At 31.4% G+C, this 21,874-nt stretch overlaps 1 protein-coding gene across 6 annotated transcripts; it reads right to left on the bottom strand.

Annotated features, from left to right (window-relative positions):
* Positions 1-1,854: 1,854 nt before the first annotated feature.
* LOC106061256 (polypeptide N-acetylgalactosaminyltransferase 11-like) lies at positions 1,855-21,829 on the bottom strand. 6 transcript variants are annotated; one of them, XM_056025534.1, is made up of 13 exons: positions 21,632-21,829; positions 15,335-15,668; positions 15,146-15,227; positions 11,715-11,881; positions 10,815-10,942; positions 10,125-10,369; positions 9,863-9,980; positions 8,256-8,408; positions 7,946-8,077; positions 7,654-7,740; positions 4,308-4,403; positions 3,995-4,147; positions 1,855-3,744 (listed from the first exon to the last, which is right to left on the bottom strand). In XM_056025534.1, exons 2-13 carry the CDS (start codon positions 15,591-15,593, stop codon positions 3,613-3,615), a joined length of 1,752 nt encoding a protein of 583 aa, XP_055881509.1. In that variant the 5' UTR covers positions 15,594-15,668; positions 21,632-21,829; the 3' UTR covers positions 1,855-3,612. The 6 variants fall into 6 exon arrangements, with proteins under 6 accessions (XP_055881509.1, XP_055881514.1, XP_055881494.1 ...); XM_056025539.1 differs by lacking the exon at positions 21,632-21,829 and adding an exon at positions 21,470-21,487; XM_056025519.1 differs by lacking the exon at positions 21,632-21,829 and adding an exon at positions 19,693-21,427.
* Positions 21,830-21,874: the final 45 nt, after the last annotated feature.

Here is a 21,874-nt window from a genome sequence, read left to right as displayed (position 1 = left end):
GTTACACAAATCTGGATCAAATGTTTGCAGTCATATCCCATTTAGTCTTGAGTTTCGCTTTCTTCTTCCATGTCCAATTTACATATTTCTACAAGTCATGGTTTTGCAGCATAAAGCTTATTAAGTCTAAAGACAGAATTGGACTTGATTCAGAAGATGATATTCATTGTGATCTTGCAAAGACTGCCCCGAGAATTCCTGATCTGATGAAACAGAAACATACTCACCTATCCCCTATCGTACTGACAGTGTCTTGTTTGCACAGACTATCGCCCCAACTGCTACCCGTACTCCGGAGGGTTCGGCATGGGGCTAAGAGCTCAAACTCTGTAAAATCTCAATTGCATACAGAAATGGAGAACTATAAACACTGAGCTCATTTTATATGTGGCGATGGCGGCCAACCCCCGATGACGGTGTTAGACCAAATCCAACAGGACGACCAATGCCCGACATGGCAAGCCTTTCAATGCAAAAAAGCCCACCCTAATTAGTAACCAAACGTATGAACGATGAATCAATGCGGCTGGACATCTTTGGAAACTGCGAGATGCGGTGGACATCAAGTGGACAATGCAGAAAGTACCATCAAGGATAACTCATATAATCAACTTCAAACCACACTTAATGAAACACCCAGCCATGACCCCATTCTACTGATGGGAGATTTTAACCTCAGTAGGGCCTATCAGTTGCAAACCGAACTGGCTTTGAATACGTAATGGGGTCATGTAGCTCTGCATAACTGATAATGGTGAGCGCTTGCTTTCTTTCTGCACAGCCAACAGCCTGTCAGTCGGAAACACATATTTTAAGCATTAAAAAAATACACAAGAAAACATGCCGATCACCAAATGGAAAAACCTTCAATGAGATATTTGCATCTCTTAATGGTGGAGGTCATATCTATTGTAGGCCTACGTGCGGGCCCGTAGATTAGTGGATATTAACTTAGACCATTACCTCCGGCTGATCGCCAACGAAAACGAATCACACGACCCCAACTGTAATACCGTGGACAAGTTCAAAGAATGCAATATTGCAGAATAGTTGCAAATGACACTGAATGACCACTTCGAGATATGTTGACCTTTTGAAGAACTTTATAGAGATAATACTGTTGAGCGTGCAGAGGAAGTCATCGGAGGGAGGCGAGGTTCATGCAATGAACGGTGGATACAAGACATTGATCGACGAGAGAAAAGATACCAAACGTAGACGAGACCAGAAAAATGTACCACAGGATCGCAGCTTAGAGGGTAAGCAGATCTGAAAGTAAAGAGAAGTCGTCGAGATAAACGGGGCTGAATTGATCAGAAGGGCTAAGAAGCCCAAGCAGCACTGTGCATGTTTAAAATTTATTTGAAAATCGACTGTTAACATCGAAGGCCATAAAAACAACAGAAAAACCCTAAGAAAAATAAGTATAAGCATTTGTAAATAAATCCACATACTCATGATTTTTATGCATCTGAAAGCCACAAGTTGGGTTTTAAAAGGCTTTGAGAAGCTAAAATATTAGTTTTGAATTTTGTTCTCACAATTTATTTTTTCACCACTTTAGCTTCTTTCAAGATACCTGTGTGTAGTCAATGAATGAACTCTTTATGTTGTCTGTTGTATTTATGTGTATTTTTCTGTTGTGCTGTCTTTATATGAGAAAAGAGTCCTTGTAATCACAACAAATTTCCGTAAGGATCAATAAAGCAGTCTTAGTCTTCGTTATTTTTAATTCAATCCCTCAACAACAGTGTATGTTTGTTGTGTTTATTTAAGTTTATATATATATATATATATATATATATAATATATATAGTTAATGTAGACTAAAACAAATAGCAAAATATTAAGTTTAATTTTATAAAGTTGTATTTATTCCTCCATATGAGCATGAAAATATATGTCCTTTTACAGAACAAGTTCAATATAGCATTTTCAGCACACAATAGTTATAAGTTCATATGAAATGTTCAGTAAATTATAAATGTAAACATGAAATAAAAAAAAATTAGGATATGTAAAGTAGGCTTACATTAAAATGAAATGTTTGTTTTTTATCTTCACAATACAATGAATATCAGTCAATGACTAGAACAAGTTTCACTATATCATATAATGATAAATATAAATAACAAAATATACCAGATTCTGTTTATAGAACATTCTATAAGTTTAAGTATCTATTCTATACACATTAATCTTCTGAGTGACCTTTAGGCTTTCAAATCAGACCATCAAAATATTAGTAATTAGGAAGACCCATCATACTGGAAAAGTTAATAGACATTATAAGGCACCACGAGGTAAACCTTTCTCTTCACTTACAATATCTTTTGATTTCAGACCAAGCAAAATAAATAGGATGAGATTGACAACAAGCATAAAAAGCAAAAGTGTAAAAATTGATTATGTAGATATCTAAAATCCAAAATGATATTACACTAAAACAACAATAAATAAATTGAAAAACAAATAAATTACAATTCAATGTCATACCATGAATTACATTATCGTTCAATTCTAATTTCCAGTCTAAAGCCTGTAAACAATATTTGCTTAAACAGGGACAATGTATTGAAATGTATGCCCAATAGGATAAAAAGTTATTACCATAAGCGTTCATTTATAGGGAAATGCTTATCATTGCCTATGCGGGTATAGTTATTTTGAATGGATGTGTGTTTCTTTCTCCTGAAACTAAACATTTTAAGATATAAAAATTATTTCTCTTTGTTTAGACTAAATTATTGATTTCTGAAAGCAAATAAATAATGAGTTACCAAGCAATATGTCATTGTCTTTAAGAACTCAAAAATCATTTGATAAGATTTAAAACTGCTGTTTGAGATATGATTTTCCAAAAATACTAAAAGGGCTGTATAATAAACAAATTTTATACATACATATCTTTCTTAGAGTATTTTAATAAAGTAAATTTTGAAAAAAAAATTGATGAGATGTGAACAAATTATTCTTTTAAAATTTAGAAAAACATTTTAACAAGAAATGAATGGATACTAATACAAATGACAGATTTCTTTGGTACGCAGGAAAAACATTTAGACTTTAAAAAGATTAAAATACAACATTGGTCTAGCAGGTTTCTTATTAGTATGTTTATGGTATCATTTCCCCCTGCAGCAGTAAAATATTTTTATTTTTCATATATTTCTAGTACCGATACTGTCTTCCTAACACACACACATCAGAGAGAGATTCAAACATCTAGTTCTAGTTCTATGTTTTAATTTCATTTATCTTATTTCAACATTTAAATTTTCTTCCAACTTGCTCCAAGATATTTTCTTAATGATTTTTCATGTTTGTTTATAGAATGAAAAAAGCATTAATTTATTTGTAAAAGACGACAGATGGGAAAATAAATTACTACTATTGATAATAGCTAGAAATTTGTTGCTAAAGTATGTATTTAAAGAAGTATTGAGAGCCTTCCTTTTGATTTCCAATTATTTGCTTGCAATGCCCTATTGCATTGCACATGTCATTTAGTCATCTATTGTAAGTACAAAAACTATTTTGAAAAGGTTTTGCACATTTAAAATTGACTTAAAAAGATTCTTTTTTTTAAAAAAAAAAAAGCTCCAACTTTTCCTAGTGATGTTTAAATGTAAATTCTTGTTCAATTCTTGTTCCACAAAGTTCCATTGACAGTTTTCTATTCTTTTCTGCTTTTGAAGCAGATAAACATTTACCACTAGCTGGGTTGAATAATCGGAATGTATCCTGTAAAAAAAAAAAATTTTTAATGGGACATATGATATTTTAATTCATTTGATAACCTTAAGAATTTTAAAGAGTTCTTGTAAACCTAAAATGAACCTTTATTAGGACATTTTTAAAGAAATATTTTGATAAAATTATTTTTTTTATGCAGATACATAACATATTAAGTACAATTTTGTTTTAAAAAAAAAAAATGGAGGATCCCTGACTTCAGTATTGGCATTTAAAAAACTAAAAGTCAAATTTTCACCTTAAATTTTTTCTGTATCCAAACTTGTGCACCACCACCTGAATGACATTTCATCAAATAAGCCAAAGTAGAGTCTCTCTTTGTCTCTTTGCTTTCTAAACAGTAGCGAGTGTTCTGTATTTTAATCTGGTAATCGGATGTTAAAATTAAATTCTGAAGAAAAGAGGAAAAAAAGACGTTAACGTCTCAAGGTTATCATTCAAATCCTTATCCATAATAACAATAATAATAAATAGTAATAGTTTTATAATGATTGATATTTTTAAATGGTAGTTAATTTAATTGCAGTTATAGATTGGAAATCTAACATTACCAATGCTTTATCACAGTTTGATAAAATCAAAAGAGAATCCTTTTGAGGTGGATCAGTCTCTGCATGGACACAAAGACTGGATGAGAAATGAACGAGCTGGAAGGAAAAAAATGTTTAAGAATGTTTCCAAATCTTTAATTACAAATATTTAAAATACCCCACTGATTTCAATCTAGTTTTAACATATTTAAGTTCTTGTTTCTCTCCTTTATTCTTAACCAGTCATATTGAAAGTAAATTAATTTGAAAAAACACTTCATAGTCTTTATTTTAAACTGTATTAGGTCTTTTATTAATTAAAATAGGGACTATATAGTCCCACTAGTCATGAAATGTATGCTGATTAAATAATTCAGACAGTATATTGTAATGGTAGAGTTGGGAAAAGATCAGTTGGGAGAAAGCAGTGAGATGTATGCTCAGCAACAAAAATATCCTTTTTTTTTATAATTTGCCCTTATGTTTACTAACTGAACCATAGAAGATTACTACCAAAGTAGTAGAAAATATAAAACATATAGTAGTAGAACAATAGTAATAGTACATAGCAAAGGCATTTTAACGTTGATGTAATGAAACTCTAGCTCCAGCTGGAATAACCTGCCCAGTGTGCAGCCGAACATTCCGGGCTCACATAGGTCTCACCAGCCACATGAGGAGGCATAAAACCCCAGTGCAAAGCCCTCAGCCCCCTGGATGACAAAGTGGTCATCATCGAACCACGATGGACGAACTATATAATGAAACTCTAATCACTCTCAGTATATTAACACTATTAGGCATTATTCTTAGCTAAAGAAATGTGAGATAGTCACTATGGTAACTAGCATGCTACTAATGGATCAATATTAGGTCAAAGTAAAAAATGAGATAAACCTGAAAAAAAAGTTAACATTTAATGGTTGGATCAAACTCCAGAAGTATCAAACCTATTGAGTCAGTCCTCTGAGCTAATAAATACAGACTGATGTTTTTTTTTCTCTCTAAACTTTTATATCAAGATAATGAGAACATGTGAAATGGATTCAGAAAATGAATACCAAGTCAAGATCCTTTAGGTTTGAAACAACCCCCCTCAGAGCTTAACTTTCACTAATCCAAAGTCACCCTACACAATTTACTCCAACTATATGTAGTGATGGGAACTAAACTAATTTTTTTTAGTTAAACTAAAACTAAGTTTGAACTAAAAAAAAGTAATTAAACTTTTAGTTAATCACAAATTGAAAAAATTAGTTAAACTAAACTAAGAAACATTAGTTAAACTTTTACTAACTATTTTGACCTTTTTTAAGGACGCAACAGCCAAACATGAAAAATATAAAGCACAACCAATCTCTTTAGCAAAATGTAATAAACATTTATTTGTGCACATGAAAAAAGATTTAAATGTCTTTAATGGGATAGATGTAGATCTTAATAGAATCACTAGAATGATACTATTATAGAAAGAAATTAGAAGTAGCCTAATTGTCCATGTTCTAATATAAGTTACCTTTAGAAGTAGGCATAATGATAAAACTGCATGTTGACTCTCTAACTTAGATTCTAGAATATTCTAATATCTTCTACAAACGAAATGATCAGAAATATATTCTGGATCTAGAATTAGATCTAGCTACTAGACCTAGATCAAATAATTAATATTTTAATCTAAAAATAATCTTAAGAAATACTAGTTACTACTACTACTACTAGATTTAGATCTAAAATCTAGATAGTCTAACTCTAGATCTAGAGATTTTAGATTATTATAATTATGATTATAACTAGATATGAGTATTTAGATCTATATACTCTAGTAGATAATACTAGATCTAGATCTAATATAATATCTAGATAGTAGATATAAGTATAATTATAATAGAAGTAGATCTAGTTAATTTAGTATTAGATCTAGTATAGTGACGACTATTATAGTATTATAGTCATTATAGATCTATCATCTATGACTATGCATCTTAGTGTTAGGTCTTAGTATGATAAGTAATCTAGATATATCTAGATCTAATCTAGACTCTAATTCTAGAATAGTAGAATCTCTAAACTAATTGTCTAAATAGATCTATTCTAATAAAGTAAAGTAATATAGATTTCAATTAATAGATCTATATTATTGACTTATAATTTTAAATTTACATCTAGATCTAAGACTAAGACTACTAAGAGTTAGACTCTACTTAAGACTAAAATAATTAAATATAGACTATACTATAGATCTAATAGTAGCAATAGACTAATACTAATAGACTAGTCACTAGACTCTAACTCTAGATCTATCTAGTAAAAAGTTTTAAAATAAAAAGAGTCAACATTTCTTTTAGATCTATACTCTATAGTAAAGCAAAATTCTTTGCCTGCAGCTATACAGGAACACACTGGTGTTTAATTAATAAAAAGCAGCAAAATGTAGATCTATAGAAGCAAGGAATTATCAGGATTTATCAAGCAGCGAAACTTGCTAGAAATATAATAAACACGTTTTTTTTTCTCGCCTTTCAAATGCCTTGAATTGGCGGGAATAGCGACCATTATAGGGAAAAGGTCAAAAGGCTTTCTAGTGACCAGTGCACCATCTAATTTATTCTCTTCTCTATTATTCATTATATTTATTCTCCAAATTACATAGATCTGAATATTTATTGGTATGTGTGTTAAAAAAGTTTGTAAAATTTGTAATTAAACTTTTTAGTTTGTAACTAAAAAAAAATAATTAAACTAGGATTTTAACTAAACTTTTTTTTTTTAATTAAACTTTGGCCATAACTATTTTTTTTTAGTTAAACTAAAAGTTAGCAACTTTTTAGTTAACTTTTGCCCATCACTAACTATATGTTTAGATTTTGGCTAATAAGTAAATATTAGTGATGTGTGTTTGGGGGGGGGGGAGACATTTTGATAAGAATACCCTTCTATGGATTACACAACTTTAGAAAAGTCAAAAAGATCACAAAGAGCATTTTGTAAAGTTTCTCAAATAATTTTTTTTTTTAAAAGTCTTTTTTTTTCAGTTTAGCAAATATTATAAATTAAAGCAAAAACATATTTTTTAATCTGATCTCTCAAAATAAAAGAAAAAAGTAAATAGCTTAGTGAATGGATTTGACTCTTAAAATTCATTTCTTGATTCAACAAAATGATACAAAAGCATTGAATTGAAAGAATAAATAGCACCATCTTTGTTTTCTAAGATTAAGGATGAGTGCAGTGTTTCACATGGCCATGCAAAACCCAGTTACAACCTGCATATTTTCCTACACCTGAGGCAAACAAAGCTATTAATAAAGACTTTAATGAAGAACCAACACTACCTTAGCTATTGGTTCTTAAGAAAAAAATTGCAAACCTTTCCTTGCTCTACAATGATATCTTTCTTCATTTCTTTGCGATGAGCATATGCTCCAGGAACCTTAGCAGGTTCACCAGGAACAAGCTTAAAGAAACAAGAGAATGTAACAAGAAAAACATTAAAATACTTTTTTTAAAAGACAATACTTCCTTTATACAACTTATAGAGCGATTTTTTCTCACTTAATAACTAATGAATGTTAGATTTAAAAACTAGTTTACCCCCCCTCCGGGGAATGAATCCTTCAACAATCCTAAACCATCAATGTGTCAAATGCAATTTTACATACTTGTTCTGGGTGAATGTTTTCCAGGTACCAGCGAAATGATTTACAATTGAGCTTTTTTCTTAAAGCCAATCTAGCACTAACATCACCATAATCCATGGTATGAGCTGATGGGCGCAAGTCATAGAAATGTTTCTAAAATTGAAGAAGATAAAATTTATTTTAGTCATAATGAAAAGATGTTACTACTGCATTACTGTAAGTGTCTTTGATTATTAGCATAATAATGCATTAACAGATACTATATTATTTAATTTACATAGAAAAGACAATGACAATATTTTTAAAAAGATCTGAAATTTAAAATAAATACTTTATATTCATCCAGCCAGACTTCTGCCACACGGGCAGCATTTCTTGTAGCAGTGTCTTCACCAGTAGGTGATGCATATGGACGAAACTGTCTAAAGACATGGCCCACTCTTGAGCATGGTACAATTTCTAGTGTCCCACCACATTGCCAGATCTAAATTCAAACAATATTTTTAAAAATATATTAGCTTTTTTGTGTTGTTTTTTTTGTGCAATCAAAATTTGAATACTTTTCCTTTTGTAATGAAGTAGATATAACTTAATATATATGAGAAATATATTGATAAATTTTTTACATTTTAATTGATCAATTCAAAGAAGTGAAAACCAATATTTGTTTGTCCATGTAAGCAGTATATACTACTGTAGACTATTATTTAGTCTAGAGAAAGTAAATGAATATTACTTCATTTAATTGTCCAATTAATTTTAAAAAAAAAAATTCTTCTTCATTCTCATTCATATGTTTGAGGGATCAGACTAGTAGTCCTATATTTGCAATGAATTGCATAATGGTTTGCAGATTTGGAAGCTCTCCATATAGTTTTTGTTCTATAGGGGGGTTTTGGGGCCAGTGTCTTGTTGAAGGAAATGGTCAGCATTCTCTGTTGATGCTCAACAAGGGCAAATCTCAATAGTCCTTATTTTTAGCTTCCAGAACATGTCTCATTTTGTTGTGTCTGGTTCTGAGACGAAATAAATGTTAGTCATGTGAGGAGAGCTCATTTTTCTTGAAATTTGGGTGAAAGCTGGTTCAACTTTTATTTATTCTATTCTCTTTTTTTTTTAATTTTTTCTGGGAAGAGGGGATTTTTAATTTTTTAAGTTATTCTCCCATCTTTGGCCAATATGCCTGCTTTTTCATTTCCTTCTATTTCAATGTGTGCTGGGATTTTAGATTATAATTGATGGCACATAGGCTCTAGATAAGAATTGTTGTGTCTTTCTGCTAGCTAATTATTCCTTTTAACTAGCATAAAGAGAATCCTGTAAGTATTTAACACAAGCATAAAGCAAGGTCATTGAAAATGTCTGTATTATACATTTAAACAATCTAAAACACTGTATCCCATTTTTCTTACTAGTCATAAACAATATTAACTTTTGAACCCATAGTTTATAAAATTTCAGGTCTGTAGCATAAGGAAAATAATTGTTCATATTTAATGGAATGAGGGATTGGTGGAAAGACTGCAGTGTGAATCCTCTAAATGAGGCAGGTTACCCTCCTTGAAAAAAAAAAGGCAATAAAGAAAGCATCTTTTTTCAAGAATTCAGTATTTTCTGGTAATTTCAAATGCTTAGGGCTTTCTTTTCTTCTCTGCAGCCTCAATTTCCCATCACTAAATTGAGATCTGATATATCTTAAAGCATTATATTATTAGGAGTAAGTTATAAGTTGGTAAGTTTAGATAAATTGAGAAGAAAAAAAACAAATATAATAAGTGTTTAACCCTCCTTTAGCTAATAACAAACATAACTTAACTATTTTGGTACCTATTTTATTTGACGAGCTCAATTATAAAAGTTTAAGAGCTTAAAAATAGCAAGATATTCAATAAAAGCAGACTAGATATAATGGTCACTGACTATTATAAAGAAACATACCCTAAATGAAATCTCCATATTTTCACCTCCCCAAATGTCCATCAAGGAATCATATTCTCCTAGTTCATAGAAGTAGCTTCTGTCCATTGCAAATAAACCACCTGGCATAGTTGGTGAACTGTAAAATACATCAATAAAATATGATAAAAACTAACACAAACTTTCAATGATTATAATTATATACTTATACTAGATTTATGGAAGGAATTTGTGTAATTAATTTAACACATTTTTTAACCTTAAAAATAAAAAAATAAATTACGGAAATGGATTTGCTTCTTTTTCAACCTCCTTGGCAACATCAAGTGGAAGTGTTTCCCAATTATGCAGCAATGACCATGTGAAACCTCCCCTCATAATGTCAGCCCTGCGATATGTAAAGGTTTCAGCTTCTATGGTATCAACAACAGGAACAACCACTGTCTTTCTATTAGCAGCTATTCTATCGAGTAAGGGTTCAAGCCAAGTGTTGCCAGCCTCTATATGACTGTCAAGAAATACAAGCACCTTGAAAACAGAATATGATTTACACTTTACTTACATACATTTTTTTTATTTTGCTGTTGTTCTTAAAGTTGCTTAATTGAAGGAAAAAAATGATTCTCATTGTTTAAGATAAAAAAAAAAAAAAAGTAAAAGGATAAAAATATAGGAGATACATAGTTTGAAAAAATATATTTCAGAACAATAATTCTTGGAAATGCTTGTATCCATGAAAGTTAATAGTTGACATTTATCAGAACTGGTCAACTATACAAGATAATATGAAATAATAATTAACTCAACTAGGAACTGCTGTGAACTGGATCAACATTAGTGCCTCTTAAACAATCTCTCCCACCTGAATGTATCATCTATAAAAGTCTGATTTTATAAGTCTCCATCTATTGGTGATTGTATATGAGAAAATCATTTTTCTATATTGTTATTTATTTCTTTTTTAAATACATACATCACCAGTGGCATATTTAGCACCTTCCATTCTGGCACGTATTAAACCTAGACGCTCTTTACTCCTAATAAGTTTTACTTTACTAAAATTCTGTGTGATGTAATCTTCCAAAGCTTTACCAAGATGTTCTGTTAGAAACAAAAAATTAGACATAATCCTAAAAAAACAAGAAAAATATTAAAAATACTTTTTAAAAAATGAAGCTTATATTAAGTGTAGTTGTATCAATTAGTTTGGATCAGTCATTTAATTACATTTGTAATAGATCTAAAGTAACAATAATAAACTGTGTGATTACAAATATTTTTACCAATTGTTTTTGTTTAGTGCAATTTTATGCTTTTAGCTTTCTCAATGCGCTTTGATCCTTCACTTGCTAGTTGGGAAAGGGGTTTGGAAGAAAGAAGGGGGTATCTGGGTGAATATTACTGTGATCACTTTTTAAATGCATTTGTTAAAAAAAAAAGTTCAACAACCTGAATTCCAACAGAAGGCTAAAGCCTCCCCAAGCCAATACACTAACCACTGTGTCAGGGTAGTGCTTATGAAAATAGCAGGTTTTATAGTTATCTATTGTTTTCTCTCTACTATGTATAAAGGGGACTAATTCAACTTATACCACCACATCAGCCAAGAACAATTTCTTTCCCTTGTTTGAGATACCAAATAAAAAAATTAATGACCAATAGTTAATTAACTAATTGGTAAATTTTTTTTAAAATCTTGTTTTGTGCGAAATTTCAGCTTGATCCGAGATTGGATGTGGGAGAAATAATGTGTACAAATACAAACTTTTTACCAGACAGACAAACAGATAGACAGAGTGAGTTGATATAAGCTTTGTAAAAATACATGCAAAACTTAATAATCGTAATCTATTAGGATGGCCACAAAACTAACCTAGAGAACTGTTGTCATCAATCAGAATAATCTCCTTCAGCAAATTTTCTGGAGTTTGTTTCAGAATGCTGTGTATGCTGCGTAGTAGCGTGGACCATGCTTCATTATAAAAACACATGATTATACTTGCAATAGGTAAAACATCAGAATAATCTTTGTCCATACACCTGCAATAATGTATAGAAATAATATTATGAAATAAAAAGATATTAAAGTTTCAAAGAGAATAAAAAAAAATGTTTTTCTAAATGTACAAAATCAAGTCAATTGTAAGTGCATGGCAAGCTGTCAATCTTGAGTTCTCAAGTTCAAATGTTCATGAACGTATGACTTATAGAACTTCTTGGAGGTCATCCATATCAAAACTTTATTAAATAGCTAAGTTTTGTTAGTGAAAAAGTGGTTAGTGCACAGATAATTCCCATATTGGTTTGAACACATTCCAAACTATGAAATCTTTAATAAGTCATAGAATGACAGTATCACTACCATAGCAAGCAAAAATCTGTTAAATATTTGGGAAAGGAAAATCCTTAGAAAAATATTTAGAACTATACAAGATGAAACAAGATGGAGGGCATGAACTTATCAGAAAATATAACAATTATAAGAAGACTCAACTATAGTGACAGAGATAAAAAAACAACAAATTATGTTGGAATGTCACCTTGAAAGAATGTCAGAACCTTAATGACTTTTGCTGTGATTTAGACTTATAAGGGCATTTTCACAAATAGAAGTAAATATATAAATATATAATTTTAGATTTATCTGATGTACTGAATATTAAAGTATTGATAGTTACTTATTTATACAAAGCATATACTATTTTTGTTGCATTTTTTTAGCACTGCAGAATCTCTAAGCTCTTCTACTTATAACTAGATGGAATTTTTAGTTGTAAGTCAAATATGTCAAAATAGCGTTATTGATTAGTTTAAACTATTTGTTTATTTTAAAGGCTCTACCAATTTTCTTTGTTGTGTTCTTACATTTTTCTTTAAGTTTCATTTAATCAACCTCATAGTTCTCAATAACTTTTTTTTTCAATCTCTCTCTTACTGTTATAGTTTAAACATGTTTTTAGAAATGTAAATCAAATCTAAATAAAAAAATAAACAAAATGTAAATAAAGATTACCATAATTTAATTAAGAATATCTCCTATAAGACAGATCATGTCAGTAAACCATGCTCTTATGATAAATGTACTATTATAAAGCCAACAGCTTCTTCATACACAAAATTAAACTATGTATTTCCTAATATAATTTGTGCACTACTAATGAGAATAAAGACATGATTAGAAAAAAAGAGCAGCAGAGATGAAGAAACAGCAATTGAAATATTGTTTATTTCATTGTACTAAAAGTAAAAATGGAACTTGAGAACATTATAAAATAAAGATTTTGAACACTGTGTGACCAGGAAGACTTGCAGTGTAATTATTGCTGTCTGTATTATCATGAGTTTTATGATTAAAACATCAATCATGCTAGAAAACTTGTGAATAAATAATTTTTACCTGCATTTAATCTATTTAAACATTTATAAAATCTCTCAAGTCGAGTTGCTGTGAAAAATTATAGGATTAAATAATAAATCATGTATATTATTACATATCTTGCAAGCTTGATCTGACTAGATTTTGTTAGATTAGAATAACCAAGCATAAAGTTCATGAAAGTTAAAAGAAAATTGCAGTGACTAAAAAAAATAATATTGATATAATATCGAGAAACAAGAAAGTCTATGTCAAGATGCAAGCTTTTTGTAATCACTAACCAGAAAAACTTAGTGAAGAATATTGAGAATAGGCCATTATCTGTAAAGAACATTAAAATTATCTGCAATATTTTGTAATGACATTAATAAAAAAAAAAAAAAAACTTAGTAGGCATAGAAAAAAGAGTAATAAAAATTAGTCACAAAAAACAACAGAACAAATTGGTTTAGTAAAAAGGGTTATCAGTATAGGTAATAGCTATTTTCCTGAAAACCTATTACAAAGATATCAAAATCATACTTAGAATTATTATGATCAGAAATGTGTAACACAATAACTAAAACTTTCAAATTTCTGTAAGGACAAATATTAAATGTCAAAGATTGAGAACATTATACTTTGTGAGAGTAAAATTAGTGCAGAAATATCAATTGTTTAACATATGTCAGAATTACTGATCAAATAAACAAAAATGTAATTTATTTCAAAAGTATTTTGCTTCCTATATTGATATTTCAAAATACATACAGGTACTAAAGCAGACACTTCATATTTCAAATCCTATCATCTAGAAAACAATAAAAAGACAACTCCTTTGTTCTGATCTGGTAGAGCTGTGTGCAATGGGAGCAAAATATCCTTATAAATTTCACATCTGAAGATCATAAGAGTTAGTAGATGTGTCAGGGATTTTATAAGAGACTTTTTTTTAGTTATTAGTAATACGGATCTATTGCTAAACCAACAAGTGATAGTAGATGTAATTATATTACTTTGAAGTAAAGTAGAAAAAAAAATTAAAGCATTGAATTTCTGAAGTATTAAAATGTTTGTATATTCTTTTGTGGAAACTTTATAAGAGATATGACCATGATTGCTTGTTATTTAACACCTAAATGGTTCTTTCTACATTTTGGCCTTTTTTTTTTTAAGATCTACAAGGAAATTTTTCTTTTCTTCTATTAGTAATTTTTTTTTCCTGGATGTTTACTGTTACATACTTGTTTACACGTCATTATGGATTGTTTTGTGGCTTCCAATACATTTTACCAAACTATTTATTAAAGTAACAGAGCATAGCTTGTTGCTGGTACTATTATAATATCTGACATTTTATATGGTTGATGCATTAGTTAAATGAAACACTAAAAATAGTAAACAGCTGTTCAGCACTAAATTTTTCAGTACCCCCAATTGCTATAAATGAAAACCTCAATGATTTATAACCTTTGCTCATGCTGAATAAGTAGATATATAAAGATAGAAGAGAAATATCCAAAGACAAAATCTAACACAGTAAATAAGAAGTTAATCCTAACTGGTCATTTTAAATCATTTGCAAACTTTGGGTACCTGACAATAATTGAGGAAAAGTAAAGGTGTTCGGTCATTGTGCTGGCCCCATGACATCCTTATTAATCATGGACCACAGAACAGATGACCTTTTACATCATATGCCACATATATCACAAGGGTCTGAAAAGGGAACTTTCCTTTTTTAAAGTTTTCAATTATTCTTTATCTTCTAGATAAAAATATAATTTTTTTTATACTGATAAAAAATTGCAAGGTGGGAAGATTGAGTAAGGGAGGCAACCAATAAACATAAAATGTGACTATTCTAGTTTCGCCTGTGGATGCATATACAGTGTAAAAATAATGTTTTATTTTTCCGTTAATACAATTTAGTGGCAATGAAGACTTACGCTGTATGTCTGACATCAGGAACTTCACGCAACAAACCAACCTTTTCACTTGCAAATTCATTGAATCCATGTTGAGTAAAACCTACAAGAAGAAAAAAATAATAGTACATCTAATCGGATTATAATGTTATGGTCTTTGCCTTCTTTTTATGTAGTTTTTTTTAGAATGAATGAATTGTGCTGTTGTACCTGCTAACTTCTTTTGCTCTTCATCCTTAGTTTTCAACATACAGAGATCATATTGATTCATCTCAGAATATTCAGGTAGTGATGGTTCTGTCAGAGTGAATACTACATTTTTGCTTTTTCCACAAAATGAAAGGATATAATGTGAATGAGGCACTTTGCATAACAAGATATCAAGGAATTCCAAATTTAGTCCACATAAAGCAATGACAGCACACAAAAGTGGCACAGATAATGTCAAGCAAAACAGTTTTGATGCCATTTTATTATGAGCATAAGTTCTTTTGATGCTTTCTTGACATCAAAGTGAATAATATTTCAACATTAACACTAATTCCTGTGGTAGTATAAATAAAGTATGAAGTTAAATATATATATATATATTGAAAACTATTTTATAAACCTACATTAATCATATAGTTAAGTGATTAATCTATACACATACATTAAATATATACACAAAATGCTGGCTTTCAAATGAATTTAGTTTCACTATTTATAATAACTATGTCAGTAAAAAAAAAAAAAAAAACTAAAAATAGTAATTCATTCCATCAGGAGTCTATGTGGCACTTGTACATTTAGCTTACAAAAAATGTGCCATTTAATCTGAGAGATAACAAGTGCAGCACCAGATAAGAAAGTATTTCATTTTAACAATTGTATTCAATTAAAACATAGTTTAAAAAAAAAACAACTACTTGACACATACAACATTATAGATTAATCAAGGGTATGCACATGTTCTGTATCTCAGGACTATTTATTTTACCATATTTGAAGTCTGCTTTAAATTTCATATTAGAATATCTACTTCTGTGCATTAGTAGCAGAGTGCAGTGGCCCCCAACTTATGTAGCTCTTAAAGTTCTTAGGCTAGTAATAATAATAGAATACTGCCTTCAGAAGAAATACATTTGGAATAATTAGTATATTTGAACAATCTAGGGGACCTGGGCCTGGCCAGGGAAGGGGGGGGGATTGGTGACTGTAGTTTTGCAACAAATTCCTTAAGCATAGCTTGAGGTTAAAACCCCCTCTAATAAAAAACTAAAGCAAAACTGCAATCACCAATTTCCGTTAGCATAACCAATAACCAAGAGGGGTTTTGAGATAACCCCCTTCTTATCCAATAAAAACAAAAGCAACACTACAGCCACTAAATTCCTTGAACATAGCTAAGTGGTTTTTGAGGTAACCTTTCACTTTCCCCTGAAAAAAATATTAACTAAATAAAAACTACATAAGACAGCAGAAAGGGGAGTTTAAGGTTCAACCCCTTCCCAATTAAAGTAACTGGGCTACATTAATATAATAAATTTACAATAAATTCAAGCAACAGTCCAAGAAAAACTAAACCAGAATATTGTCACCAAATTCTAAAAGTGGTTGAGGTTAAGCTCTTCCTCACAAATAAAAAAAACTAAAGTATGGCAAAACTATAGTTACCACATGCACCTAGCGATAGGGCATTTCTAGATTCACCCCACACACACACACAGACAAATTCTCACTTTGATTTGTTTTCCTACCAGTTGCTGGAATCCATTATCAAAGTACATCTACAAGAATTCAAGCTACAACCTTAAAAAACTAAAGCAAACCACAATGCCAATAAAACATTTCACATATTGATGTTTTTCTAACAGTTGCTGGGCTCCATTAATAAATTACAGAGAATAGCAGATTAGATATTTGACCTCTAATTTTTTGTTAGAATAATAATAAATTATCTTCATTTTTGAAGAAATGTATGTTATAGATAAGATGAGATAGCAGGATAATTAAAAAGTGCTATTGAAAATGTAATTTTCCCATTGCCAGTATCATGCTCAAAATAGGTTTTTGTCTTATGCTTTCTAAAAGTGAACAATCCCATTTGTAAAATTAAAAACATGAAAACCTTTATCATAAAATTAAATCATTTAAAAAAGAAGAATTAACAAGTTTTGTATATAGTATACATTTACAAAGTATATTGCTCAAAGAGCTGTTAAGTGAAAAAGGAAATTATCAATTTTTTAAAAATCTTTTTTAACATGTATATAATTTTATTTATTGTCAAATGAATGTAATATAAAGAAAATTATGTTAGTTCTTAGGTACAATGGCTATTTACAGTCTTCAAAAGGTGTACATTGTTGTTTTCAAGCACTCAATATGTACATTTGTACAACTACATAGATACATTTTTTAAAAGCAAGATTTAATATGCATTTTACGTTACTTAATAGCTTTTTGTGATCTGAAACTAATAACTAATTGGTCCATCTATCTGTCTACAAGAAAATCTCGGCATGCTACCCTGCCTCATAGAGGCACCTAGGTGGAGTTCCCAGACAAAAAAGCATGGAAAAAATATTTTTCAGTTATTTTTCAAGAACAATATTAGATACAGTATCGTAAAATATAGAGCCAATATTTTTTATTTTGATGTTTTCATTATTTTTTCAGTCATTTTGCAGGAACATTTTAGATACCTTTAAATATAATATGCAAACATTATGCAAGAATTATAATAAGTTAAAATGAATAATTTCAAAATATATCATCTATTTACATTCCAAAAGTGCACTTAAAAAACATGCAAAGATACTTTCATACTTGTCAAATCTATACATAAAAAAAATCACGAAGTTATCAGTGGCTTGTTTCCATAAATTGGCAATATAGCTGCAACATGTCTGTCAAGTTAGGGGTAATTTGTCTTGCTTGCAGCTTGACTTTTTTTCTCCAGCATTGTACCTCAGAATCTTGTTCTCAGTGTTCTCCTGGTCTCTGATGAAGTGAGAGATTAACTTTTAGACATTGGGGTGATGACCATCAAAAGACATCTGAAAGGCATGGGGCCATCCCTCCACAGAATTGTTTGTTCATGGTAGATAGTCCTCTATTCAATCTCTAGCATTCCATAATGGTATCAGAAATCTTGTAGTCACTCTAAGGTTTTGTCTCTGGCGACCAATATAGTTATCCTCCCAATAGTCCTCCAAATTCCCTACAACATCTGGCCGAGCATCATTTAGTTCTTCAGATGCAGTATTTACAGATAAGAAATGTGATCACCAGCTTAACTAATCCTGACACACCTAAGTTTGTCAATATTGCGGCAAGAGACACACTGGTTTAATGAGAGACGCACTGGTTTAATGAAAGAGAGATGATGCAGATAATCTGATTACATTATACTACACATGTGTAACTCACACATCATCATATACCTAACCCTTGAACATATATCTATATATTATTTTTAAAAGAAAACAATTTTTTATGCAGTTTAAGTTATAAAGTATTTGATAATTTGGATTTTATGCGAGTAAAAAATGCGTTAACCGTGGAAAAAAAAAAAGATTCATATGAGTATTTTAGTTCTAATTATAGCTTATATTTTTAGGGCTAAATTTTTCATATGCAGAGTAATTATTTTAGATCTTGATCTATTTCCAGATTTATTAATTAGATACCAATAAAATTATTAATTATTTATTACGTTTACGTTTTTATTTAGGTTCTGTTATGCCACACCCCCGTATTATTCCAAAAATTAAAATATAAACTAGTAAATTACAGTGATCAAATTACAGCAATCAATTTAATCAAGAAAATCTATGCTTGGAGTGAACAATATAAGATATGTTTGTGTGTGTGTAGTCAGGGACAAAATCACCGCAGGCCAGCGCTAGACGGGTGTATCAACCAGAATGGTTGAGTGACAATCTGTCAGTTTCTGGGACCAGTGATGACCCTATATAAAAAGCGAAGCCGGTTCACTACACGGCTTGGCTTGGTTCAGTTCTGTGCGGTTCTGTACAACGCATTACGACGGTTCGTTGCAGAGTATAGCCAAGACATCTCGCAAGTATAAGGCGACATATTGATCTGAGGTCAAGACAGACACAACAATCCCAGTGTGTGATGTCAGTCCTGAACAGTAAAACCTAGTGTACGTACGGGACGAAGCAGAGAGGCCAGCATAGTTTGATACAGTGGTACAAAAGTTTATACGGTGGTACGGTTATATATAGTGAAATATTTGTACAGTCAGTGTATTGTACGGTTATATACAGTGAAATATTTGTACAGTCAGTGTATTGTCATGTTTGTAATGTTATTGCAGTGCCTTGAGCCTACATTTTGTTTGTTAACAGCGCTTTATAAATAAAATTATTATTATTAAATTATTATTATTACGTATTGCCAATTTTACAGTATTGGCTGCAGAGGGGGCCTTTGCAATGTAATATGCGGGGCCCTGAGCTGTAAGGGAAGACTATATCTATTGTGCTACGTCACGCTAATGGGATCGTCCGCCTCTAACAATGAAGGCCTTATTTTTGTTACAAAACATACTATCTTACCTTTTTTTTTTTGGCAAGGTACTGAACGATCACTAGAATTCTTGCTAAGACTGCGCGCTAATGCAGTTTTTCTTGTCTAATTTGTTCAAGCTTCAAGTTATCGATTGCGCTACCATTGGACATTCTCATAGCATAATCCAACCACATGGATACATACTTATAATTTAAGATGGATGACTGCAAGGTTAAGCGGAAATCGCTCTGGACTGTTGTTCGGTCATCTCAATGGTCATGAGTTCATACCCTGCCCGCTGCCAACCCCTGTTGTCCTGCAGGAGATTCGGACTAGGAAGTAGATTATTATTATTGCGTTTCATTTTGGTGGACAAGGACACTCCGGACTCGCGTTCGGCCCCTGTCATTTTCCTTTGATCTACCAGGCTAACCGTGCGGGACACGCTATTTATGCAACAGCTCCTTGAAGGATGGCTGCTGGATGTTGACAGATCGCTGTAGGAACTTTTTTGCATCCCTGCATCCAACCACCCACAGCTAAAATACCAAACAAAAGCAACCAACATATCAACCAACCACCCATCCATACAACCTACCAACAACAACCAACTATCCATACAACCACAACCAACCACAAGCAATCATACAAAAATTATCCATCTAGCCAACCAATCACAACCAACATAAAAGCCAACCATCACCATCCATCCAAACAACTAACCAGCCAACCACAACCAACATATAAACCAACCCCCTAAACTTTCACCAACCAGCTAACCATTACCAATCATCAATCTATCCAGCCAATCAACAACAAATAACCATCCACAACCACCAAACCATCACCAACTATCCCTCCATCCAACCAACCACACCCAACCTAACAACCACAACCAACATATCAACTAACAGCCAACCACCCATCAATACAGCCAACCAACAACAACAAACTATCCATCCAACCACAACCAACCATACCAAAATTATCCATCTAGCCAACCAACCACAACCAACATGCAAGCCAACCACCACCATCCATCCAACCAACCAACCAAAATTAACCAGCCAACCAACCAACTTAAACCATTATACATCTTACCAACCAACCAGCCAATCATCACCATCCATACAACCAACCAAAGCCAAAATACCAACCAACCACAACCAACATATCAATCAACCCCCCCATCCAACTAACAGCCAACTACCCATCCATACAGTCAACCGACAACAACCAACTATCCATCCAACCACAACCAACCACAAGCAATCATACAAAAATTATCCATCTCTAGCCAACCAACCACAACCAACATGCCGGCCAACCACCACCATCCATCCAACCAACCACAACTAACCAGCCAACCAATCAACAAAACAATTATCCATCTTACCAACCAGCCAACCATCACCATCCATCCAACCAACGAAAGCCAAAATACCAACCAACCACAACCAACATATCAACCAATCCCACAAACCTTCACCAACCAGATAACCATTACCAACCATCAATCTATCCTGCCAATCAGCAACAACTAATCAACCACAACCATCACCAACCATCCATCCAACCAACATAACAAACAACCACAGTCAACATATATCAATTAACAGAATCCATAAAGCCAACCAACAACAATCAACTATCCATCCAACCACAAGCAATCATACAAAAATTATCTATTTAGTTAATTTAGCCAACCAACAACAACTCCACAACCAACATACCAGCCAAACAATCATGAAACATCATCATCCATCCAACTAACTCTAACCAACTATCATTCAACTATACTATGAACCATAATCTAAATATTACATCAAATTCAAAGTATCATATTATTCATAATCATATCATCATCATGAATGACCAGAATGATCATGATTATACATGAAAAAGACATGATTGATTATTCATGCCATCATTTATAGAATAATATAATTATATAATTGATATAATGAATTATTATTATAATGATACTCTGAGTCTCCATCTAACTAATCGTCTAGATTGCCCTAAACAGATCCAGATCTAGAATATAGATTTAGGTCTAGAATAACATAGGTCTAGATATAGATCTATCTAGATATCTATCATCTAGACTAGATTTATTCTATAGATTCTAGATCTAGAATCTAGATCTAGAATTCTAGATCTAGATCTACGTCGTCTACGGACTACTGCAAGAAAATTGCCAAACTTGTTTTCAACGATAATTTGTTA

Source organism: Biomphalaria glabrata, chromosome 1 (assembly GCF_947242115.1).
Source record: "Biomphalaria glabrata chromosome 1, xgBioGlab47.1, whole genome shotgun sequence".
NCBI classification, from domain to species: domain Eukaryota; kingdom Metazoa; phylum Mollusca; class Gastropoda; family Planorbidae; genus Biomphalaria; species Biomphalaria glabrata.
This window is presented reverse-complemented; position numbering and strand designations above follow the sequence as displayed.